The sequence below is a fragment of the Actinia tenebrosa genome, unplaced genomic scaffold (genome assembly GCF_029948245.1).
Source record: "Actinia tenebrosa isolate PJP-AT-01 unplaced genomic scaffold, QUT_ActTen_1.0 PGA_scaffold11__36_contigs__length_13525064, whole genome shotgun sequence".
Classification (NCBI taxonomy): domain Eukaryota; kingdom Metazoa; phylum Cnidaria; class Anthozoa; order Actiniaria; family Actiniidae; genus Actinia; species Actinia tenebrosa.
In genome coordinates, this window is record NW_028292571.1 from 11,679,639 (window position 1) to 11,706,870 (window position 27,232).

At 42.0% G+C, this 27,232-nt stretch overlaps 3 protein-coding genes across 3 annotated transcripts in view; all 3 read left to right on the plus strand.

The window, feature by feature from the left end:
* LOC148912576 (uncharacterized) overlaps nt 1-27,232 on the plus strand; it is a 39,241-nt gene that overhangs the window by 6,133 nt on the left and 5,876 nt on the right. The window lies entirely within an intron of this gene.
* Nucleotides 17,909-19,261, plus strand: LOC116301350 (uncharacterized). The gene is made up of 2 exons (XM_089027275.1): nt 17,909-18,016; nt 18,105-19,261. Exons 1-2 carry the CDS (start codon nt 17,994-17,996, stop codon nt 19,012-19,014), a joined length of 933 nt encoding a protein of 310 aa, XP_088883401.1. The 5' UTR covers nt 17,909-17,993; the 3' UTR covers nt 19,015-19,261.
* Nucleotides 22,425-25,566, plus strand: LOC148912577 (uncharacterized). Its single transcript, XM_089027860.1, has 3 exons — nt 22,425-23,814; nt 24,425-24,514; nt 24,950-25,566. The coding sequence occupies exons 1-3, from the start codon at nt 23,388-23,390 to the stop codon at nt 25,231-25,233; spliced, it is 801 nt and encodes a 266-aa protein (XP_088883986.1). The 5' UTR covers nt 22,425-23,387; the 3' UTR covers nt 25,234-25,566.

Sequence of the window (27,232 nt, forward strand, 5' to 3'; positions counted from 1 at the left end):
GCTCCAAAGTCCACGATCACAAGCGACCGCCAGACACATCTGGACGCTTATGTATGTGAAAATTATTATATTTATGTCTTACACTCTAATTTGCATATTTTCTAGACTGACGTTCGATATGTAAATAGAATCCTGTCACGCTTTTTTCAAAGCAGATGTTTACTGAGCAAGCTTTCTTTGAAGCTCTTCTTTTGCCTCCTGGTAGATCTTTTTGCGAGATTCCTCGGAAAGATCTTTTACGACTGTTTTTTTATTCCTTGTGTCCGACTTTAATTTCTCGTATTTGTCTTCTTCGGCCAGAATAAGCGAGAATTCTACGTCGTCTATCTTTCTGTCACGCAAAGCCTTTGAGACAAGATCGGTAATTGTATTTACTTTAGCCCTTGACAGAGCTATTGTCGTGTCATGCTTGGATATTTTGCTTGACAACTGTTTCATAATGCCCGTAGCAACGGCTGAAATAATACCACAGGCTGCCCCAACGCCGGCCAAAGGAACTCCAACGATTATTCCCGGCCCAGTAAGCGAAGTAGCAACGCCGGAGCCCGTTAACACAACGGATATGGATCCTGAAGTTATCGAAATCTTATGTAGCGTACTCCGGGCTCTGACGTACTTTTTTCGGACTTTTTCGCAGTGTTTTGTTTGCCCTTCCAAGTAAGCCAGGATTAAGTTTGACTTATTAAGACGAAAGTTTTCAGCGTTTAATTCGTTAGGTTCCTTAGGAAGTTCAGGATAAAGTGGAGGTGCTGATGGTATAACATCCATTATATATACTAATGTACGACGCTTTTGGGAATGATATTGAGGAGCAGCCACATCATGACAACAGGGATTATGCCAACTGGAGGGCCTTTAGGAAGATGTTTCCGCATGCAGACCCTAGTAAGTTCGAAAGGAGACCCGATGGGATTTACTTCAACGGCGAAAGAATGTACAGCAATGAGGATTTGAAGCCAAAGGCGACCGCCGAGCATCCTAAGACGGTAGAAAAGGAGCCAAACTTCCCAAAGAATCTATTAGTGACCACCCAGAATTACCCATTTTACGACAACAAAGATGCGGAAGACTTTGCTAAGATGGTTACCTCTTTGGAGATTCCCGTGGGTCCTACGACTTTCAAAACAAAAGTCAGAGACATCTTTAGAGAAACTGCCATGAAACATACCTCAGGGAAAGAATCCAGAGAATGGTTATCAGGTCCCAACATGCGGTATTGGCCACAGCAATTAAACTTTGCTGTCTGGGCTGCTACTAAAGGATGTGGTATAGCCGCGGATATGTTCCATATTCCTTTCCTACGATTTCACGTTGCCTTTACTATTCGTAGGATATTGTTTGAGTTAGGATCGCCGCTTCCTGGTGACACTGTCTTTAACCCAAAGGATAACAAATATGACAAAGTCGCATGGGAGCGATTAAGGAATGAGTTTAAGCTTACCAACCCTGATTTTCGCAACAAAGAGGGTGCCGCCCATGGTTTAGGAGAAACTTACACCTATGCTTCGTATGTTGGTGCCAGCATAGAAACGCTGGGCATGGGATATCCTAGCTCTTACGAATTCTCGGACTTAGGAGGCAGCGGAACAAAGGGTAATCTAATCTACTTCATTCAGAGCAAAGAGAAATATCCTTGGGCGCCTTTCTTTGCCGCAAAGGGCATTGGACTGAAAAACCTAGCAAGGATTAACCGCAGCATTGAAGCCTTTGTTTACTGCATTCTAGGAGCACAGGTTAGCACTCGCAGCCCCATCATAGATGCCAGTGGTGCGTCACAGGAAACGCAACAAGTATTCCTTGTCCTCTTCGAAAGCGCTGTTATCGAGAATGAGATTTCTAAGTCAGTTCAAAGATATCAACTTGCGGTGCATCAATCTAAAGTGCGGCTAGATTACGCCTTGTCGCCCGGTTGTTGGCTAATGCCAAGTAATTTGGTCATCAACGCCGATTCCATCGTGGGTTACAACAACAAACTTCAACGAGCTACTAAGGATATGAAGTTTGGGGTGAATGACGTGAACTCTGACACTCTTAGGAACATTCCCCATTTCGTGGAGAAGCCAAAGAAGGAGCACGTAGAGAATCCTGCAGGGAAACCAAAGAACGTAATCAAGAAGAAGGTCCTGCCTACGATACCCGAGGAATATAACCATAACTTACTAAAAGCCGGCTTAACAGCTGCAAGCATTGGTCTGAGCTATTATATATGGCGATGAATAACCCCTACGTAGCTGGAGTAGATTGTGTTTATACGACTTACACAGGCGAGAAAAAATACAACCAGGCATCTTGGGTTGATGTCACCGGAATGTCCGTGAATTTGAACTACTCGGGAAAGAAGTTAATCCTTTGTAGTATTTGCATTGGCACGAGCAGCCATGCCAACGTGGGCTTCAGGTTTCTAGATGACAACGGCATACTGCAGCCTATGCGTGCGAAGACGAACAACAGGGAGCCTGCGCATTTCTCCGTAGAGCCCAACCCCCAGAGCGCCGAGAATCTATCGGTTTGGACTTTCCACATGGTGGCCGATTGTTCATTTCTCGTCGGAGCCCCCTCCAAAAAGCGGAGAAGACTTAACGCCAGTAACTTTTCATATGATAGCCAATTGTCAATATGCGAAGCTTCAGGTTCTTCCCAACGACGTTGCCTACCTTCGGATAAATGCCGCCCCGACAAAAGATCCTCCAACGGATGCTGTTTGGAATCATAAGCCCATTAGCACCATGAGTGTGCTGCCGCTAGTTCCGCATTATCAAGACGGTGCGAATACTATCTTTACTAATCCCCAGTCGAGGACGCCTCGGATGCCTGACGACGATAAGCCACCAGTAATACACAAGGATAAGATCAACCCCTCATCTTCTTCAGGAGTACCACTCCAATAGCGACGACCAAGATCCAAATGTTGTTACCCACGAACTTCAACAGTTCACCGCCGGCCCTAAGTGCCAAGGAAACAACCGAACCCAGCAGCCCAGGAAGACCGGCTGCCATCTTTTTTCCCAAGTCCGTCAGCCCATTGCCTAATTTCTTTACGCCCGCGCCTGTAGCCTTAAGTGCGGACAAGATCACGCCTACTACGCTTGAAATAGCGACCGCAAACGCCAGCGGAATACCATACTTCACCAGAGCTCTTTTTACCTTTTCCTTGGTGGTAAGCCCCAACTCCTTTTCCAGGTTTTCCTTTTGCGCCCGTAATTCCGCAACTCTCTCCTGAAGGGTTTCTACTTCCTTTTGGGCAGCCTCCCTTTCCTCTTCGGTACGAGTTTGGTTCGCAACTACTTCTTGCTGCCGCTCTATTTGCCCCTCCAGGTCTTCAATAGCCTGGCTCATTTGCCGGATTTGCTCTTCCTTGGTGTTAATTTCGGCAACCAACTGCCGGCGTTCCTCCAAAGAGCCGGTTATGATGGTACGCAAGTCCTTAGCTTCTTCCTTATTCACATTGAGGTCTTGCAGGGCGAGCTCGAAGGCTTTTTGGGCTTGGTTCCTATCGCGCAGGGCTTTGTCTGTTTGTTCTCTCATTTCTATCATTCTTTGGTTTTTGTCGTCAAGTTCTCTTTTTTGAGCATTGAGGAGTAGTCGGTTTTGCCTCATGTAATCTGCTTCCCTTTCCTCCATTGTTTCCTTTAGTCCTTCGACTTCCCTTATCGCTTCGATACCTTTTTGTTGCCGCTGCATTAGGGTCTTGAACTTTTCAAAGGCTTCGCTGGTGTTTTCATCGTTTTCTCTTAGTCTTTCCACCAAATTAGGCCTTCCTAATGCGTCTTTGATTTCTTTTGGGAGATTACTGGTGAGCCTGTCGGAGTCTCTCCTTTGGTAGAGATTATACCACTTATCCCTTCCTTGGTACTGGATTTGAATTTGCCCCTTATCTCCGGTTTGGAAATTAAGGCGGGCCAAGTCCACATTTGGAAATTTCTCCCTTACGTCGTCTAAAAGCCCCCTTAGCATTTCAGTTCTTAGGTCCGTGGAATCCAAGTTTTGCAATTCCAAATACTCTGGAATAGGTCTTCCTGGGTTCCTCGATTGCCACTTGTCCTTTAAGGAACGCCAGGCCTCGCGGGCCCTACTTCCGAACCTATTTCGAAGCCCATCCCAAATATACTCGCGGGACACGTCGTCATTTGGGATTAACGTATCAAATTCTTTATCGTTAATATCGACTTGACCTTCTTCGGTGGTGGGGTCAAAATCCGTTCCTTCTTGAGGACCATAAGTCGTTCCTTCTGCCGCCATTATATATGATAAGCTCAAAGTTAAACCCCAACGTACTACCTAAGCAGGTTGGCGGACTGAAAGCGGAACGCACCTTTCACCGGGTTACATTCACACCTTCTAGCGCAAAGCCAGGAAAAACCTTGTATGTAGGCGTACCCCGCCTAACGGATAACCTAGTATTGGTTCCTGGCACCTTGGCGTTAAGGTTTGACCTAGCGGTGCAGCCAGATACCGCAGACGCGCGTCATGTCGTCAATAACGCAGGCAGAAACCTCGTCTCTAAGATGAGAATCAAGTTTGCCGGGGAATCCCTTTTGGACTTGAACAGGTACGATCTGTACACCACGTACAAAGACTTATGGTTGACGGCCTTCGACCGCGCGCAAAGGATAGAACAAGGAATAGCAAGCGCAGCCATACGTAAGGTAAGAAGCGCAGCCTCTGGCGCCTCGGGAGAAGACGAAATAAAGGCGGCCTACGGTACTAAATATGTTATCCCGTTGGACTTCGAAGTTATCACGAACCATGGCGCGTATTACCCAAGGCAGCTAAGTGAACTGCAGTTCGAAGTAACCCTAGCAGATACTACGAACATCCTGCAGGGAAAGGACGTAAGTTCCTCAGCCATCCACCCATACTCCGTTACTAACTTGGAGCTGCAGTACGAAACGGTATATAGCGAAGAGCTGGCCCGTAGCGCCGGCATGGAATACAGTGCAGGGAAGGCTTTTCTTTACGATCACGTAGTAATGTACAAGACGTTCAGCTTTACGAACAACGTCGAAGAGGTTATCAACCAAAGCATTAACCTTCCCAGGCGCAGCCTTACAGGGTTAATGTTGCTGTTCGCAAAGACATACACCGCGGGATTGCGTGACTCTGAGGTATTCTTTAATCCTAACATTACCAACGTAGGTGTTAGTATTAACGGAGTGCCTAACAAGGTCTACTCCCAAGGGATAAAGCCCGCGGATATGTACCGGGAAGTCGCGCGCAAGTTTGGTGACCAAATTGCCCCAAAGGAGTTCTTCACAGATAAGTATGAGTTATGGATTGACATGCGCACTACCAACGATGAATCTATGCACGGTCAGGGTTTACGTCTAGTGAATACGCAGGATGGGATAACATTGGAAATTAAACGCACCAAACATGCCAGCGATTCGACTAAGATAAACTGCTACGTCTTCGTGGTGTCTGACGCGCAGCTAAGCGTAGAAATGAATCAGCTAAAGAGCGTTGCTTATTAAAATATTTGTCTAATATACCATGTTACGCGTATTTGAAAATAACGACACCAAACTGCAATGCATAGTGCAAGGCGAAACTTTGTACTTTAAGGCGAAGGAAGTGGCTTTGGCGTTGGGCTATGAACGTTCCAGGGACGCTATTAGAGCACACGTGTCTGAGAAATACCAGAAAAGATGGGTCGATCTGCAAGGGGCTCCAAATCGCCGCTCCCCTACTACGGAACCACATTCCATGTTCATTTCTGAGCCTGGTCTGTATCAGCTGATATTTAGCTCCAAACTACCCAAGGCCGTAGAGTTCCAAGATTGGGTATTCGAGGAGGTCTTGCCAGCATTAAGGAAGACAGGCAAGTATGAAATAGAGCGGCGTTTTAACAGTCCTAACAAGTTGGTATTTAAGATCGAAAATGAATTCGACCTGCATAAAAAGGTAGTGGACTACATCCGCAGGTTTTACCCCCAAATGCTCGTGACCCCTGGTCTAGGTGAACTGCAGGATTCGGACGGCAAACTCATAAAGTGCTGGCAGAAAGGATATCAACGCGGCCAGCCCGACTTGTTAATTCTTAATGCACACGTGCGATACCGTGGTTTCTGCGTAGAGCTGAAGACCCCTAAAGGCAATGGGGTATTATCTGAGGACCAACGTCGCCTGTTGCACGAATAAGAAAGAAATGGTTATAAAGTAATGATCAGTAACGACTACGACGACATCTGCAGAGCCATCACGGAGTATGCACAAGGAATGCGTTTACCATGTAGGTGGTGCTGTAAGCGCTTTAAGAACGCGGACACTTTAAAGACGCATCTTAAAATGTTTCATAGAATATATGGAGTTTGAGGCCGTAAGGCAGATACACTGGAGAGACTTAAAGGAGGGCGTTACGTATGAAATAAAAAATTATGTAGCCTTTGAAGATATTGACAGGCTACGGTTGTTATTGGCGCATGAGGGTGTTACGTACAGCCTGTGGGCGCCGGATCGCGTCCGATACGTGATAGAGGGGCAGGAGTTTACGCATCTGAGGTCGTATGGGAAGAAGGATGGTCGCTGGGCGTTTGACGTCGCAAAGTGCGTCCTTCCTTCGCCTCTATGTAGTTAGGCGCATTTAAAGTAGGGTCGTCGGCAGTGCTCGGCGACTCTTTTTTAACGATGCAGTCTGCAGGGGGTTCACATGTAATACAGTCCATATATTGAAAGGGCGATTAGGAATCCTCCAAGAGATGCTGCTGCGTAGGCTATCATATATCCTTGTCAGAAACCCCCTCAGAATGTTAAGGTGTGGTTAAATTCTTGTTAAGAGACAGTTGAATATGTGTTCCTCCTCTCTTACGCATCCACAGGTCGCACACTGCTGCCTCCAATGTTCCCTGTTAGTCCATGGGACACCTTCTAAGGTATCAAAGCGGGGTAATGTCCTGCTTATCTTCCTAAAGTAGTCTATTCGATTCCTTAGGTAATCATCTCTATGTTCACAACGACTCATCAGATCGCCGCATTGGTAACAATCCACTCCTTCCAGATCGTACTTCTCTGAAAGGTATCGGTATGTCCTTTCGTGTCTTTTCTTATGTGTCTGAAGACGTTGGCGGCTACTAAGAACCTTAGCACAGTAACTACATTCTGTTGTCCTACGGCAAACGCCCTTCTTAACATGCTGCTGTAGTTTCTGTAAGGTACTGAACTCCCTGTTACAGTCATTGCAGGCCTTACTGATTGGCTCCTTTGTGCAAACTTCATGCCAAACATGGTATTGCAGTCTTTGTTTGGTACTAAATACCTTCTTACATTTCAAGCAGTCCATATATACTTAACAATATTTTAACCTCCATTTAACATTCTGGGGCATCTTTTGAAATAATTTCCGACCTTCCTTAACAAAGTCTTAACCCCTACGCAACATTCTGAGGCATCTTTTGAAATAGTTTCCGACCTTCCTTAACAAAGTCTTAACCCCTACGCAACATTCTGGGGCATCTTTTGAAATAGTTTCCGACCTTCCTTAACAATATTTTAACCATATCTTAACATTCTGAGGGGGTTTCTAGGAGCTCTTAACATTAGATTGGGTAGCGCATGAAGTCCACGACTGACTCCTTTGCCCACGTTGCCATCGTTATCAGCGCGCCAAACCGTTCTGCGCGCTTTAGACCACACATTTCCTCATAAAGCTCCTTTACGCGTTCGTTCAACCGGCCTATCTCCTCCCTTTGCATTTCGACCGTCCTCTCCAGGTCTGACTTTTCTTTAACGACGTTAACCATTGCTTTGACTGCTTCCACGGGCTCCATATATATCAGGGAACAAGTTCCCTTCGAAAGAAGGGATATAATGGATCCGAACCATATTCCTTGTAACGCTCTGATAGTAGGACCCACCGGCTGCGGAAAGACCCAATTCGTGGTAGAGCAGCTATTAGGACCCTTTAGATACCGCTTCGACTATATTGTGCTATTATGCCCTGCCTACGTGAATAACCGCACCTGGACGGGCATAGGCGCGAAAGATAACGACTTCTTCGTAGATATCTTAGACCCTAATGAGTTATCTGGGCATCTTAAGTTTTGGCACAAACAATTCCCTAAAGATACGCAAACCGTCCTCATACTGGATGACATTGCCTGTGGGGACGACGTAAAAAGACGCACATCAGAGCTCGTTAAACTCGCCTTTAGCGGCAGACACGACAATATTAGCGTTTGGTTGCTCTCGCAGCAGCTTACCAGCGTCTCTAAGCCCTTCAGGGAAAACATAGGTTCACTTGTCGTATTTTATACTCCGAGCAAGTCTGATCTGGAAACCATCTTAAGCGACTACGGCGGTGAGATATCCAAGGAACAGTTACACGAATACATGCGGCATTTAAAAATGCACCAACATTCCAAGATGATCTTCTCTTTGAGGTTTCCGTATGATGTTAACATATATGGAGATTGAGCAGTTGATAGAAGTCCCCACACAGTTAGATGAAAGTAACCTTAAGGAACAACTTAACATCCTGGTGTCTTCTGGGAAGTGCAAAGAAATGATAGGCAAGGAACTTACCCATGAGCAGGTTAATAAGTTGTCGGAAGAGGAGGTTAAGAAGTTCCATAAGAGGTACGAGGCCGCCCTTGCAAGTAAGATCACGGACGCCGTAGCAGATTCCGCCATTAAGTTCGCGACTAAATTACTTGGACTTACGCTGCCCATAGACGACGTGGAGCAACTACGGAAGGACATTAGCGAGGACTATGTCATCGCCCAAGAACTTAAAATAACCTGCGGGTGGTTGTCTTTGAAGTGCGGTAAGTTAATGGCAGTCGCCTCTGCGGCACTTCACGTAGCTCAGCATGTCGACTTGAAGGAACTTACGACGTCTTGGAAGGACTTTAAGAAGGACAGGGACGTTGAAAAGGTCTTCCAGGCAGCACTTGCTGAGGTACCTGATCAAGTCGCCTCAAGTACTTAGTCAAGTCGTCCTCAGGAATTACCCAGGTCGCCTCAAGTACTTAGTCAAGTCGTCCTCAAGTACTTAGTCAAGTCCTATTAAGTTACTTATCAAGTCCTTCAAGTCCTTAGATATAAATGGAGGCGGAGGAACCCGAGCAGAAGATTACCAAGGCTAAATCTCCAGGCAGAGTCGCTGCCGGAAAGAAGCTCGCAGAGATGAATAAGAAGAACAAAGCAAAGAAAGAGGAAAAGGTGAAAGAGAAAGAAGAGGAATCCTCCATCAATCCGGGATACGTCATTGGCGCGTTGGGAGTCATCATAGCAGCAGGTAGCCTTTACTTACAATGGAAGGCAGCAAAGCCAAAGGTAGAACCTGTGCATGTGACGCAGGAGCCACCTAAGAGAAGCAAAATACCCGTGATGGAATAACCTTCTCGCTTTGTAATATAATGTCAACCGCGTTATTGAAAACTGTTGAAGAGGCAGCTATCATTACTTCCATCGTTGCGGGTATTGGTTGGGTAGGTAAGAAAGTGCTCAAAGAAGACTTTACTGAAGACCCAAGTACGAGCTTCGCTAATTTTGCTAAGATGACCGCTGCCGTAGGCGGGGCTATCATGGTAAAGGATTACCTACGGAAGGAAAAGTACATCCCTAATGTATAGATGGCTGCGATAGGGGGTGCATTAATTGCTGCTTTAGCATTCACCGGCGCTAGTTACGCAGGTAAGTACATAGAAAAAGCGGTAACTGGTGGAAGTAGTCTCGAAGCCGAAAGGAAGAGACACGACTTAGCGCTGGAAAAGTATCAAAGGGACGTGGCAGCTTGGAATGAAAAAAGACAAGCTTACAGGGATTGGTTGGACAAGAACTACCAAGACAAAATGCAGGCGGATAAGAACTTCGAAAACACAGACTACGCCTTTAAACTCTATGCGCAAGCACACCCCGCGGCATCGACGGGGTTGAGAAAGCCCCAGTTCAAGAATTACTACCAGCCTTCTAAGAAACAAAAAGACAATGAATTGGTCTTTGTAGGAGTCGCAGGGCTGGCAGGAGGCGTAGCTTTGGCGTACTTAGTCTAAGCTACGCTTAGCCTCTAGTGGCGCCTTTGGCGCCTAGAATATAATGATCGTCTTTTTGGAAAGCGACAAGAATGACTTTACCACTTATTAAATCCTCCCATCAAAGCCTGTAAGGTTCGGCTGGTTAGTTGCTCTTTATACAATTCTTGGTATAATTTAGTCAATGCCTTGGTCACTGAGCATAAAGGCGGCGGCAATTATCAAGGCGTAATGCTGCCCGATGGACATTACACGCCAATCACCCTTGCTAAGGAGCTCGCCAAGCGCGGTTATACTCTCACCACGGGATTACCGCACGAAATGACCCTCAAACATAATATGCCAAACTATTCAGTAACTTTTGGAAAGTTTGACCCATTGGGATCTTTATTATGTGCCTCGGGCAAAACAATTACCGACACGGCCATACCTGTGAAATGGAAAGTCGCATCCTCTTACGAAGTCTATTGCGACTTGGTCCATAGTTACAACAATGGAGAAAAGTCTTCTCTTATGTCCAAGTTTCTGCCCAAAGGTAATCCATTTGACCCAGTAGAATACACTCCCATTTCTTTGAGCTATGACTTGTCTAATTTGGTAGAAAGCATAAACATCACCATTAAAGTGGACGGAAAGACGGTGGATTTCAACGGACGCAAGATCAATCTTGTTTTGGAATTCATATAATGGGCCGCGTAGAGGGCAAACTCAAAAGGATTTACTATGGGCCTGAGGGCTATTGGAGAGGAGCGTCAGCTATTAAGAAACTCGCGACCGCGGCCAGGGTATCAGAAGAAACGGCTAAGAACTGGCTAAGAAAACAAACCCTCTGGCAGGTTTATCTTCCCGTGCCCAAGTACATTCCCAGGCCCAGCTTCACCGTAAATACCCCCAATGAAGTTCATCAGGCGGATTTGCTTTTCTTACCGCACGACAAGGTGAGAAGAAAGACCTATAGGTACGCTTTGACTGTAGTTGATATCGCAAGCAGATACAAGGACGCCGAACCCATAACCAGCATGGATTCTGGGAAAGTCGCAGAAGCCCTAGGTAGGATTTATAAGCGCGTCTTGAAATGGCCTAAGTTGCGGCAAGTGGATGCGGGGACGGAGTTCATGGGCGTGGTTACCAAGACCCTGAAAGACCACGGCACCAAGATTAGGAGAGCCGAAGCTGAGTACCACAGGGGCCAGAGCATCGTCGAAAGATTCAATAAGACCCTGGCCGAGCGTCTCTTTGGGTACCAGTATTGGAAAGAGCTGGAAGATCCCTCCAAACGCAACAGGGAATGGACTCAGAGGCTCCCCCAGGTCATCGTGGCTTTGAACAACGAGGCGGCCAGGGCTACGGGAATGAAACCCAAGGATGCCATAAAAAAGAAACACGTGGAACACAAGTCCTACGTCAGAAGTTCAAGGGCGGTCTTCCCCCAGGAAAAGAGATTAGGTGATGTCACGGTTCGATATCTCTATGAGCCGGGTGAATTAGAAGGAGGATCCAAAAGAGCTACGGATCCTAATTGGTCTTTGGAAACTTACCAGATCCGAAGCGTAATAGCTAAGAAGGGCCAGCCCATCTTGTATTATCTTCATGATGGTCCCACTCGTGGGTTCGTCAAAGAAGAACTGCTTATCGTGTGATGTCCGAATGCTATCGTATGAATACCATCATCACACATCCATCTCTTGCCGTCAAATGCAGACAGTGACACCTTCTCCTGTGTAACGTTGTGTATTTGATGTCCGTAGCTGCGCAAGCTGTTCATCTTATGCCGCTGTTCCTTACGCGTACGCAGGACCTTCAAGTAGGACTCGTGCGTAATGTCCTTCTTAACCACGTACTTTTTTACGCCTTTGGCTTTCTTTTCTACACCGTCCAGCTTCAGCACGCTGTACATCTTTGGTTTCAGCCCCACGTACTCTACTATGGGTTTTCCTTTCATCTCATCCTTCATTTTCCCGATTACTTTCTTGTTTTTAGGGGAGTAAAGAAAGTGGTCGCGTGGGTAATCGCTGGTGTCGTATTCATCGATGTCGGGAACACAGTCTTCGTAAATGTCTTCCGTCTGCACCTCTAGTATCAAGGAATCGGTGTCGGTGTATAAGAGGCGGCACTTATCACCGTATTTCGGTTTTAGCTTGTCGTAGTAAAACTCATACATGAGCAGCTTTGATAGGTCTAACACTGTAAACCCCGTGTATACGGGTTTGTTCAGGAAGAGGTTCGCTTTCTTCATGTGAATCACGTAGAAGTTTAACATTTCTACGTATCTGACGAATCCAGGCTGTGACACGTATGCTTCTGCCTCCTCTCTGGTGCTGGCTATCTTTATGCTTACGCGCTTGCGGATGTTCTCCATTGTCTTACCAAATACGCTATTGTTCATTAGTTTAAACAGGTTCTTTTCGAAGTCATTCTTTGCCTGCGTACGCTTTTGTGTGTTAAAGTCAATGTAGGAGCGCATCCATGGTTCCTGCGTGAACTTCAAAACGCGGTGGATCTTCTTCACGCGTAAGCCGTGGCGCACATAGAACTGCAGGTTGCGGTAATGCACCACGTACTTCTTTTTGTCCATCAGGTTCATAGTTAGTTTCCTGTACGGTTTGTAACCAGGACACATTTCCCTCTGCAGCGGACTCAGCTGCTTAAATGATATCTCTATCGCTTCTGGGGCAAGGGGGAACTCATCGTGTGCGTCGTGCAGATGCTCTGGGTATTCCAAATCAACCTCCAGCACGTAACCTTTGTCGTCTTCTTTACCTACGTTTAGGTAAAACTCTATGGGCTTTATGTTGTCCCATTCGAAGTCGCGTACAGGTAAGTACTGCGACATTGCCCAACCGTAGAGGTTGTTTGCGTCTAAGTAGAAGATGTATGTGGTTGGCTTCTCCGGGTCGTACTCCACCGTGGGATTGTTCGCTTTTGCGTATCGTCTGCTGGGTCCTCAAACACCGCCGCGGATACCGTCTTCCATAAAGCGGTAAATGTCGTATTCCGTTAGGAGATCCAGTTGCGCGTTTGTCTTCTTTAGCAGCGCACTCCAACTAAGCCCAGGAGCCGTGTAGAAGTTCGCTGGATCCAACCCGTAGTATTCCATTGCCATCTTTCGAAAGCTTTGGAAAACATCTGCGAGCAGCACTACGTCTGAACGTAGGTGGATGTCGTGGCATTCTCCCACATTCTCACAGGAGTACTTTTCCCACACATCTTTATACCGAACTCGTTTAGGGTGCTGTAGAATCTCTCTTTGGGTGGTAGGGGTTCTTTGAATCGATCCCAGGAGTCCATGTATTCGTATGGGTACACTCCTTTCCTTTCCGCGCCGTATTGTCTGGAAATGGGGAACTCCGTGTTGTATTTAACCAAGTTTGCTAAGGAGTCCGCCATGAACTGCTGCGAGTCTAAGAACTTCAGCTTGCCCACAGTTACGGACATGTACCTTTCTTTGTTGTTGGGTATGCACTTTACTTCGGAGCCGTCTGTTCCTTGTAAGAGTAAGTGACTGTCGTAACCCCTTAAATTGTGAAAGAATACGGGTATTTCCATTTCTGGATCTACTTTGAAGTTTATATTGCATTTCCAATGAGCTGCACTTCTGTATTTACCCGTGATGTGGCAGTGATCTCTAACCTTATCCACATAGAAATCCTCAACGAATGCTTTATGACAATGAATGCAGTGGGTGGAAGGCTTGTTGGGCTTTCCCCCCTTCCTTGCATACCTGCCACATTTGAAATGAGCTTCTCCTAGATACTTTCCATCTTCGTCCCACGCTTTCTTGACCCGTCTTCCAAACTGGAGAAGCGTATGTTGGCAAATGTGGCATTTCTTTGCCTTGGTAAAGGCCTCCTGGTTCTCTTTGGTAAATACCATCTTCTTTGGGCGTCTTAATTGTTCTCTTATCTCTTCCTCCTCTTCTCGCAATGCTTCTAGAAACTCATTAGCTGCGTTCTTACCTCGGTAAATCACAGGAGGGTCGGCCTTACCATCTGATCTGACTACTATGTAACCAAAGGAGCAGATCTCGTGTAATCCCACCTTATTCGTGGCACCACTTTTCTGCTCTTCCTTAGTTATCAACGCTTCAAAGTCTGCATATATCACGTAAGGCACCTGCATCTGCTTTTGATGGTCTGAGTACGATAGGTTCTTATCTGTGGGCATCTGGATCCGTTGCGCCACTTCTTCGACTCCGCGACATATTTCGTTGTGATCCTTTAGAGCTTTAACGCTGGTAAAGGATAACAAACAACAGTCGCAGAAGTATTTCTTGCCTTTGTGTTTGGTGTGTCTGTAAAATAGTCTGCTAACATGTTTGACCCACGAATAATGTCCGCCGTGTTAGAAGAGGTGTATTCGTTCTCCTTTACTCTTTGACAGCACTAGTGGCACTATCGTTTGGTCTCTGACTCCGTAAACGTTAATGGCTAGGTCATTTTCCTGCTCGAATATCGGTATGTCTATCAACTGCATTGGGAACTCCACGCCGTCCCACTCCAAATCATCTGTTGGGTACTTGCTTGGTCTACATGGATCCTTATCTACTGGATACAGTGCGGATCGTATTGCCCACATAAAGCATCTGTTGTCATCATTTTTTACGTTGACTATGGCTTTCTTCCTTTCTACCCACGTTGGTAGGGGCACGTAACTTCCTCCTCGTATTGGCACGTACCTTGCCATGCTAACCTCCATACCTTCTACCTCCTCCACTGTCCAACCTGATCCTTCTTTCGTGTAGTTAGACAGCGACTCCATTATTGCTTCTAAGGCTTCGCTGAGTGACCTATCCAGATTCGTGGACTCTAATATAACCAGTGACTTTGATCGCAGCATTGCTGTCGTCGTTACCTCATCTTTTGACAAACTTACTTCTACCATTATACTCGCTTTCAGGGCTCCTAATTCTTCTATACCTTTTCGAAGCGTTCTCTTGACCTTCCTTTCTGACTGACGCCAAAACTGTCTAACGTCAATCTCACCGTTACCGGGTATTGACACCGTTTCGAAATTGCTTTGGGATTCCATCTATATAATAGGAAATATCTTATACCTAATTCCAGACCCTTTTCAGATCGTCGTAGTCATACTCACAATCCTGACAATGCCAAAACAATTTAACCTTAGTCTCAAACTTCTTACCACATCCACAATTATAGCTGCTCATACATTTCGTCTTCATCTTCAAATGCTTCTTCAAGTCCACTTCTTTCTTAAAAGTTCTCTTACAACCTTCGCACTCCATATATAGACTAACATATTTAACTACATAAACACGGGATGCGGGTAATCGCGGTACGAATCGAGGAATTCACTTTAGACGGGTAATCCTCCGGTGGTCGTTGAGCTGGAACCCCCATCCCCTATACTACTCCCCTAACACCCATTACTGCATTTTTTCGAGTTGCATCTTTTGCATACGAAAGCTGATCATTATGAGTGCTTTGCGGCAGATTTTTTTCAAGTGGCCAGTAACGATGGAGGTTGTTTATTCCATACCCTTGCCCTTCACTTTTGCAAAGATGACAGCCACATTTTGCATTATACCGTTTCATATTCATGATTTCAGCACGTGCCGGCAAATAGGCTGTGGCAACAAACAGCAAACATCGGACGTGAATTTGGCCTTCAGCACTGTTCTTAATGTCAATTCCTTTTTCATGAAGAACATTCAGTTTGTCAATAAATGGACTTAAAAAAGTTAGCATATTTGGATCTTGCTTGTCGCAGTAGATATATGCCGGTATTATGTATTTCTTCTTAAAACGGTATTCTTTTGGAAGCTCATTTATCATGAGGTACACTGGCCGCAAAGGACCAGCGCGTGATGAAGAAAATTTATTAACTCCATCAGTATTAACCGTAAATGATATGTTGAAAGTCTTTCTTAAAAATCCACCAGGAAGAGTGAAGTTTTAATATTCAAGCCCATGATAAATATCATGTATTTTTGGGCCTACTGACTTTCTAATCAGATCTTTTCCTTTTCGAATAAGTTTACAAAACTCGGCGTCCTTAAAAAATTCTTTTAGTTTATTTTCAAAATGGAGATCCAGGAAAGCGTTGACTCGTTTACCCGAGCATTGCTGTTTCATACAAGCATCCTCGCTTAAAAAATCTAAGCAGTTTGAACAGTACTATATTGGTGTTGGATCTTCTGTTCCAAAATACTGTTTAATGTACAATTTAATTTTGTACACAGACTTAATAGTCACATCTGTCACCAAGCAAAATGGAAATGACTAGTAGTAGAAGGTCTGCCCAGGCGATTTTGCTTAAATTGTGTTTGAGAACAAATAGAACAATAAACTGTACATAAGCTAATATTTTAGAAATTGCACTTCCTCTATAATGCGGCTCATCTGTTATTTTGGTGTTTTAAACGTCGTATTATTAGTATTTGGTTTCTGGGGAGCCTCCTGATCATCGAACTCACTTTCACTTAGACTTGAACATTCGTTTTCCCTAGAAGAACTGGATAAACTACTTTCACTCATTTCATCTTCTGAAAGACTTAGTGATTCAGACGAACAGTATTCAGGCATGAATATTTCGTGGGCAAGTCGCATTACAGTATTTTTTGTTCAAAATGTGTCAATAATCCTTTCGACATCTGTCAACGACATGCCTTTTGTAATGCGACTCTAAATTTTCCAAATCTCCAAAATTTTGTAAACCAGCCAAAACTTCAAAGACGCCGTAATGCTTGGGTTGGGCAGGATGATTTTCTGCGAACAGAAGATACCGAATCCGGTAATGACAGATCATGTCATGTTAACAGTTAACAGATCGCTTGATCAGTATAAAATATCAAGACTCAACGTGACCCCGCTAGTCTCCCCCACAGCCGCTTTCAGTGTCGTCACGCAACGCTTTCTCCCCTTCATTATCATCATGAATAGTCAAGGATATTACTATCAGGGAGGTTATTACAACCCTTACAATACGTATTTACCGTATCAAGCTCCATTTCAATTAAACATGGACTCACCAGCTACTACAAATCAATCTTCAAATCAGCCATCAACAAACACTAGCCCTGGACCATCATTGTCAAGTAGTAGCAACAGCCCAGATCAAGAACTGGAACCACAGGCGCCCTCAAAAGGTAAAAAAAACCTATGACAAGTTTTCCCTTGATCAACAAAAGGCTCTAGTAAGCCTATGGGCAGAAAAGCACATCGAACTGGAGAGTAAAGATAACCGAAAAGTATGGGATGCCATCGCAGAACAAATAAACACGAAGTTTAAAATCAACCGAGCTACAGATAAGTACAAGCAAAAGATAAAGTATTTAATCGACAGATACAAAATTGCCAAAGATTGGAACAAAAAACAAACTGGTGGCCATAGGCGAGAGTCTCCCTTTTACAACGATATTTCTTACAACAAAAAGGTTTTAGGATGCCGAGACATATCGTCACGCTAAAACATGTTTCAGATGTTGGTAGCTCATCGTCGGGCAATGTTAACAACTCATCCGATAATGATGATGTAGAGTCCGCAGAAGTTGCAAAAGGAGAAAGGGCGGAGAGAAAGAAAAGTCGCAAGAGAATTAGGGCAGACAAAGATGATGCCGAAGAACGAGAGCTTATGGCGAGTGCATTTGAAGGCATGAGACAGCAACGCGAGAATATGAATAAATTCATGGAAAACTACACTCGATCACAAGAGGGCAATTAGAAGTTCAGAAAATTTCTGATTTATTATAGTTGTGGTTACACTTAGACCTTTTCCCGTGGTAAAAGGCTTAAATCCCTCGGTAAACCGATTTTTGTAGTGTAACCGACATTTCCCGTGGTAAATATACCGCGGTGAATCACCATAGATACATCGAAAAGAACAGAAGAACCGACCGTGACATTTACCTAACTAAAGAGCTGGGTCTTTCTCCGTCCCAAGATAAAGCGACCAATCAGATTGCTTTGTGAGGTTAATCCCGGAAACTGCATGCTGTGAGTACTGAGTTGAGTTAAAACACATCGTGTAAAACGAGAAACTCGTACGCGTGTAACTTCGAGCATCATGGCAGGATTTTATGACTCGCAGTGAGTATTTTAATGATCATTTAAAATTCATTTTCAGTATCTAAATAAGGGTAGTTTATGCGGAATCAACTGATGAAATTTTTTTTAGAATGAACCGCGTGGCTCAACATGGTACGTACGGCACATTTCCCAGCCAGTCTAATACAGTGCATTTTGCCGGTCAAGAACCATATTACCCGCCGGCTTCTACAGGACAATTTGTTTTTGTGCCCTCTGGATCTCCACCACTAGGCATGCCCTTGACTGAAGACCAACCGAGTACATCAGACGCCACATCAAAAGGTGAATCTGCATCCAAAACAGCAGGAAAGCGTTGGGAAGATTTAGAGGTGAAGCTCCTAATAGAAGCTTACAAGGAGAATCATGATCGCCTAAAAAGCGCAAAGAGTAGTCGCGGGAAGAAAAGTGCTTGGGAAATTATTTATGACGATTACATTCAGCTTTGCAATGATGCCAAAATCAAAACCACTAAGACCTTAGTCCAGGCCAAAGAAAAATGGAGGGCGCTCTTTGATAAGTACAAGGCCGTCTGTGACAACAACCAAAGGACGGGACGTGGAAGAATGGATTTCGAATACTTTGAAGCCATAGATGAATTTATGGGGCAGTCGGACAAGGTAAATCCGAAGTTCGTGAAAGAAACTGCAATTATTAATGATCAGGATGATACAAACGAGGAGGACAGTCCGGGGGACACTAGTTCTGAAGTAGCAAATGAAACATATGGCAAGCAAGAGAAGAAACAAACCAAGAAATCGGATGACAGTATTGAGCGCCCAAAAAAAAGGAAGAAGACAAAGGAGGAGAAGGGAAAGGAAGAAAGTGAAAAACTGATGGAACTGTTGCAAACGCAGCAAGAAGCCCTTCAAAAGTCAGAAGAAAATGATAGGAAAGCGCTAGAATCACTACTTCAGTTCCAAAATGATGCTGAAAGGAGGCACCAAGAGTTTATGGTATCCGTAGTAGGGAAGTTAGGAGATATCTTCTCAAAAAAATAGGTTTGAACTGTTATGTTTTGAGTAGAGGAATTTATTGTTACTGTTTCATTTACATGCTCGTATTTCACGAGTAGTGGATGCTTAATTTCCAATCATAAAGCTTTTGTATTTGATATAATTGAACTGAACATACAGATAAGTACGACCTCTAGTAATGAACGAACATTAGATAAGACGAACAAAATTGTTTGCACAAAAATGCATAGATATTTTCTAGATACGAAATAAATTCAATTCTCAATAATAATTACTAGCCTCAATTTACTGGTTTGCTAAGTAATCCACTACAGCTTGTACAATATTATTAGCAGCACGAGAGGGGGGTCTATCATCGGCATCATCATCACTATCATCATCTTCATCATCACTACCATCGTTGTACTGGTCTCCTCTCAAAATACAAATGTTGTGTAGCACACAGTATGCAAATATCGTATCAGGAACTCGGTCTGACTGCTCATCTAGCCTTTTCTGTAGGACTCGCCATCGATTTTTCGTAGAACCAAAGGCATGTTCAGACACTACTCTAGCTTTAGAAAGCTCTTTGTTGAAATATCTTTGGCGTTGATCGAGTGTACCATTGTCTTTAAAGGGCCTAAGTAACCAAGTTTTTAATGGATACGCAGAGTCGCCAACGATAAGTGGACGAATGACGGTACCATTTACATCTAGTGTTGGCTCCATGAGGATATCCTCGTTCTCTGCTGCGTCAAACAGCTCTGTTAATCTCAAAACTCTAGCATCATGCATGCTCCCAGGGTATCCCGTAGAAACAGACAAGTAGAGTTGGGAGGAATCTACAACTCCTTGGACAACATAACTATAAAAATGCTTGCGGTTAAAATAGTCCTTGTGATTTGTCTTTGGAGCTTTGATTGGGATATGACTACCATCAACAGCTGCCATGACATTGGGGACTTCACTCTTGTGTGAAAAGCCTTCAATTTTTTTTTAACCTCAGATCTGGAAGTTGGAAATTTTATAAACTCGTTCTTCAGGCGACATAGTTCTTGTACAAATTCATGTGTGCAATATACTGCTGAGGCCTTTGAAAGCCCCATCATCAAACCGCAAGAACGATAGCACTCTCCTGTAGCTAGTCTCCATAAACTTACTGCCACCCTCTTCTCTACTGCGATCGGGTTTCGTAGCCTCGTATTTTGTCGGTGAATTGCTGGTCCGACTAGCTGGCAGATATATTCAAAAGTCTCTCTTGATACACGGAAGTTTTCTTTCCACCAGTAATCGAGGGCACCGTTATTTAGGAGTTCTTGGAACCAATTCTGCGGCCGGGGAAGTACCCAAACACTTCTTGGGGCTCTTGTAAGTTGTCGATTTCGTTGATGAATTATTAGCTGGACTTCCAACATACAAAGAAAATTATACATTTGACGTCTACGCAATGACCTCCTTATTAAGTAATACTGAATAGGTAGGTATGAAGCGGACGGTCGGCGAGAAAAGAGTAGCAACAGAAAAGAAATCTTGCCTGCTGAATCTCGAGAGAGATCCATGACTGTATTCGCGGCAAAGCATTTGTTTTGCGCGCCAAATGTTAAGGTCAACCGGTCAATGTTTCACCGTGGGGAATTGGTCTGATGTAACCACTGTCAACGAGATAAGTTAAATCCCAAGGTAATTCGACCTAGGCAAATTTACCATGGTAATCCAATTCCAAGGTCTAAGTGTAACCGCAACTTATATATGTACCATGTCATCGCTTTTTTTCTGAACATCTTTTATCCTAATATATATATATATATATATACCACATTCAACGTGCAGAAATTTCTGAACATCTCTTATCGTAATATATATATATACGACATTCAACGTTCAGAAATTTCTGAACATCTCTTATCGTAATATATATATATACGGTTAAATGTTTATTTAGTGAATGATCATCGAAGATACAAAAAGATACAAAAACTATTGAAAGATAATTGATATCCAGCACGCTAGCTTTACGTGAGGTCACGAGAGTCACAGAAATAATGTTAAGGTGACTGCCTACTTTTGGAAATTGATTTAAGCTTTTTTTAAAACTTCGATTTTCCGAATTGAAATTTAATGCTGATTCCAAATCTGGAAAGAAAAGTAGGGTGTCCCGAGCTCGTTTTCGAGATAATCAGCATATAATAGAAGTCTACGCACGAGCTTTTGGAGTAAAAATTAAGCCACCGGAAGTGACTAGAAAAAACCTAAGATTAATAAGAAAATAGTTATTTGCAGACTATATGATTGCACGAACGAAGTCTAGTCAATCATTCTACAAAAATGCATGGATATTTTCGACAAAAAGACAGAGAGATACATTGATTTGTCATATTTTGTAGTTTCGGTGCTCTTAAAAAATCTCATAAAATCGAACAAAAATCCCTACAAAAATCTATTTTTTCACGTATTCCTGATTTAAACTTTTCCTAAAATGTTGATATGACCTAGATTTTTAGGAGTTTTTTCGAATGATCTATCAAAAAATATAGAGTCCCGTGCAAAATTTGAGGGTTTTGCCCCGTTGAAGCTCAAAACGCGTATGGTTCTTCAATAAAATCTTGTAGATTTTTCAGCGGTTTCTGAGCGCGCGCACATCGTGGGCTCAAATCGAACGTTCAAAAGTAGGCAGTCACCTTAAAGTGCTACTCTGACGAAAATCGCTCAAACTTGGATTCAGCTGAAACTTCCTAAGAATACTCTTTAAAGGTCCAATAATCACTGTATGAAGTGTTTTCTCGATATTCAGGACGAAAGTATGATATTTTTACTATTATTTTTTGGAGTCTGTGACGTCATACACTCAACATCGAACATCGCTCCATACATTTCTTTGTAGTTTATGATCAAAATGTCAGTAGTAAAGGGAGAAAGAAATACCCAAACACCCCAAAATATAAATTATAGTCACAAGTAATGTGCACATTAGCCACCCTTTGGGCTTCAAAGGAATAAAATAAATTAAGGATTTATATACAAAGAAATATATGTAGCAATGTTTGATGTTAAGTGTATGACGTAACAGACTCCAAAAAATAATCGTAAAAATATCATACTTTCGTCCTGAATATCGAGAAAACACTTCATACAGTGATTATTGGACCTTTAAAGAGTATTTTTAAGAAGTTTCAGCTGAATCCAAGTTTGAGCGATTTTCGTCGTAGTAGCACTTTAACAACTGACCATTTAGCAACACGTCCTTGAAGACCGGCATTTGATTCTTTAGAAATATTCAAGAGCAAACTAAAAACATTTTTGTCCAATTTGTAACTTTAATCTACTTTATCACTTAACAATTCATCGTTATATTTGTAAAGCGCATTGAGAATTTTAGAATATATATTGCGCTTATATAAGAACATATTTATTATTATTATTATTATTATTATCATTATTATTATTGTTATTATTATAGTAGATCTTTTACTAAAAACATAGTAACTTAAAATATCATAACCAGTCACTTCAACTGACTGTAGAACTGATTGACCTGATTTGCATTCCAAGCATCTTTATTTTACTTATAGCGCTCAAATCAATTTCGCATAATTTGTAACATGAGTTGGGAACTGGCTTCTCATCCAATAGGAAAAAAGCGCGCGAAGAAATAAATTAGTTCATCAAAGAATTCCACTGCTTTCAATCCATTCAACGTTCGTTTACACTGTATTCCCTGTATTCAAGCGCTTTTTAACGATTGTACAATTATGGCACTGTTTTATGCTGTCGAATTTCCGTGCGAAGAAGATGAGAAATCTAGAGGTCCATTCGTAATAACCAAATCGAGGATAAGAGACTGTGGAGACCAAAGGGTAGTAGTTGAGTGGGATGTCGTGGATTCGTTTGGGAGCATAAAAAAGAAAGACTATGAAGGAACTTCGCTAATGCAAGGCACTAAAAAAGAATGCACTGACTTCATTGAGCGTTTAAGGATAAGCCGGCAACAAGCAGAAATCAATAATAAGGAAAGCAGGACCCGCAAAAAAACCTTCCAAACTGAACGATTACATCACTTTAGAAGAAGAAGACTGCAAGGCTCCTAAAACAGGTACAGCTTCAGTGGCCAAATGTGATCAGTCAAGAGATATTAAGCTCTGAAGTTGATATTCATACGAAGAAGTACAATAAACAAAACTATCAACATCGAGAAAGAAAGTTGACTGCCAAGAAATTCGTACATTTTCAAGTTCTTCGGATGACTCCAGTGATGATGATTGTATGAGTGCCAGAGAAAAGAAGGAGAAATCCGATTCGAAGAAAAAAGCTCCGACCGGGAAAAAAGTCTTACTCAACATCGAGAAAGAAAGTTGACTGCCAAGAAACGAAAAATTCCTACAATTTCAAGTTCTTCGGATGATTCACTTGATGATGACTGTATGAGTGCCAGAGAAAAGAGAGAGAAATCAAAGGGGAACAAAAAAGAGACGGGAGCGAAAAAAAAGCCGATAAAAAGTCTCACTTCTCAAAAAGCACTGATGGATGAAAACGCCGACAAGCAATCAATGGATATAGAGAAGGAACGACAGAAATCCTTGACCGTCAAAGTCAACAAAATTCATGGACATGAAACAATTGAATTTACAGTGAATGTGAAGTCTGACATAACTGTCGAGGAATTGAAGAAAAAGCTCTCCGGTACTACTGGAATACCAGAAGAAGAAATAATTCTGATGATTCGCGGTGAGTCCTGTCGTGACCTTCATGTAAAGATAAAAGAGATTTGGTCACCTCAAGATATTATTGGGGTAATACGTTCTACTGATCCTGATGTCACAAGTGTCAAGTCGGACACTTCATTCGATGGTAAGTCACGCTATTCTCTATACTATAATGTACGAGATTATCCCATGTCTCAATAAAACATACTTCAAAATTGATAAAAGCAAAGTTCTATAATGAAACATAACGTAAAAATTATTGTTTCCGCACTTTTTCGCATAATTTGTCGAAAATCGCCCTTTTTCACATTGGCCGCAAAAAATTTCCGCACTTTTTCGAGATTTTTTCCCGCTCTTTTTCAGAGGCCCTATTAGTTCTATTACAAATTCTGTGATCCGACCGAATGAGTTTGAAATGAAATAAAAAAGAAACAAAAGAGAGAAAGTGAGCACTACATCACAATGAATTATTATTCGAACAGTAATCTTCTACATAAAACAATTCAACAATAGAAAGTTGAAAAAAATTTAGGTTTGAACGGTTACAGTAACCTTAATTTCGCGAATTTGACGTGCCCATTTTTCGCAACACATCAGTGTCGTGATATTGAGATATTTTTTGATATCACGGAAATTTAATGTATACAATAAGTTAATTTTGACTTCAAAGCATAACTTTGTGTGTAACTAAGTAACTAAGTAACTAAGTAACTAAGACATTAATTTATTGGTGTAAACATTTTCTTTGCCCCAAGGAACCCAGTTTGATGATGATAATTGGATTGGTAAGGAAGAATATCCAAGTACAGAATTTGATGGCACTTCCCTTGATGCCAATAAAACCGGTGAGCATTGTAATACTGCTCAAATATTTTAATACCATGAACGTTATGTTACACGCGACGTTTTTCATCAACGATTTTTTGCGATACGCCTTTGCGCAAACGACTAGTCAGCGCTACTGAGTAGAGTGCATTCATTATATCCGTGAAACACATTTCAATTTGATAAAAATTCAGAAACTCAATAATAATTTATTATGCATAATGTTTTGGCCAATTTATTATTTTGACATGCCTTGTATGATTGCCTCGCAAAATTAGCATGCCTATGCTGAAAGTGCCTCACATGGCTCGCATGACTCACTGATTTTTCTGGCCCCTTTCAATAACATTTTTTGCCGCACACTTACCCTATAAACATTTTCTTTAAGGATGAAAAAAAAAAAAAACTGACTATCATTGATATTAGTTTTTATAATTTTTCAAAATCAATTTCAGATATTGAAAGTCAAGTGAAGAATTTCAGCAGTGGGGATTTTGCCACGAAAGAAGAAATAATGTTGATCTCAAAAGAGATCAAGGAGATGCAACAACAGCTTTACAAAATGGAGCACCTCCTCAGAGGATTTGCATCCTGTAAGCAATGCGTCAAGAGATTTTACAAAAATGCAAAAGAGGATAACTCAACAGGCTCTGTAGTGAAGTCACTTCATACTCAATTCCAACCGCCATTAACACCTGATCACCACCAATCACCTGCAGCGCATGAAAAAAAAACCTGATTTGGTGATGCTGGGAAATCCTAAACATGGAATATGTGTAAACAAAGACACCCTCAGCAAAATAAGCAGCACGAAAGCTAAAAACTATGCACTAAAGCTATTTGAGGTTTTATTCAGCCGTGAGGAAGCTGCAATAATAATAATAAAGACTTTATTTCAACAGGGTAGCCCTTTCAGCAACTAGGCTGATATCCATAGGGGCCCTGCATATAAAACAATAAACTAATTACAAACTATAAAAATATATACTTCACTATATACAAACTAATTCTATAATAAAATCTGAAAAAATCCTAACTAATAATTATATAAAATTTAAATTTAAGAATAACATGTGCCTAGAAAAAAAAACTATATATGTTATATGTCTAAAAAAAAAAAAAAACACGAAACTTTTAAGCTAAGTAATACTTTTTTAGGCGACTCTTAAAAATACTTAAAGATGAAATATCCTTAATATCTCTAGGTAGTGTATTGAACATAAGAGATCCTGAATATTTAAACGTTTTCTTACCTAAGCTTAATTTAGGTAAAGGTAAGTGCAGGTCATTTTTTCTTCTAGTATTATATGTATGAAAACTACTATTCCTTATAAAGAAATCACTAAGTGATGTCAAGCATCGAAGGAAAGGGGGATAAGTTACGAAAACTTGATCCTAAAAGAATGGAAGCTTTGAAGGATCAAACTAACAGAAAGTTTCCTGAAGGAGAAATCAACTAGAATGATATAAACTTGAGCATAAATTCCAAATGTCGTATGGTGAGGAATAGGCGATGCTTGTCATGGAGCTCGAGTTCAGAAAATACAGCTAAGTGAAAAAAAAACAGTAGATAGGTTGATTTTACCTGCACAGGAGAGGGACGGGATGCCCTTTTGATTGATCATAAAAAAATGGATTCGTGGTAATGAACAATTGCAGTTATAATCAAACCATGCAAATAATGCATTAATAAGTAAATTGTAATACTACTTTTTTTATTTTTTTATTTTATATATTTGATAAAAAAATATTAGCATTGTTCAACAACTAAACAACATTATATACTCAGACCGATTAACAATTTTTATTTACTTGATAATTGTATTTGTAAATAATGGTAATTGAACTGAGTGGAGTGCAATTTGGTCTGAAATCAAACGCGCGATTACAAAATTTGATTTGTAATTGCAAGTTTGATTTCAGACCAAAATTGCACGACACGAAGTTCAATTACCACTTTATTATATCCATTTTGAAATCTTTTTTGAAAAAGACGTTTTTTCCAGTTAAACCGACATGACTTACAATCTACAAGCAGTCGATTCAAACATGCTGTCAAAAGAACTTGTTATTTATACTGATCGAGCAATGATTCTCATTTTGAAAACCAACACTTTCAATCCAAAACTAAAATGAATTTATATAGGACCAAAAGGCATTACATGTATTAAGAATCGTTTACTTACATTAAATAGCAAAACAATCCTGCCCAAAAGGGTTGTAATGAACTGGCTGTTGTCCATACAGCCAATGCTCACTGCTTGTATTTTTACGATTTCTGTTCAACATGTTAAGATCACACTTGTGCCGAGAAAACAGCAAAAATCAAAGGTTGTTTAGTCCTTCGGTTGTCCTTAAGAAGTCACGTAGCTCAGCAAAAATCTTCTTCTTAAGACTTTTAATGACTGTATTTTCGATGTGTTGTTATGCTTTACAGATTGAAAAGGAAACCACTTTCCACGATCAATCGCCAAGCCGTTTGCATTTCCCCCCACTGCTTTTCGCTGTAATATCTTCAACTTACTTAAGCAGTTACTTTACAAAGATGCTTTTGACAATTTTATGTGATCAGTTGGTCTTTTTAAGTCATTTTTATGGCTTTTCAGTCTTTTTTTACGACTTTTGACGGTTAAATCGTTCTTCAGAAAACGCAACTCAACACTCAGATGGATTCCTTAATATAATTGGCTGGAAAATGACGTCTCACTTGTGATTGGTTCATATCAGTTGATGTGCAA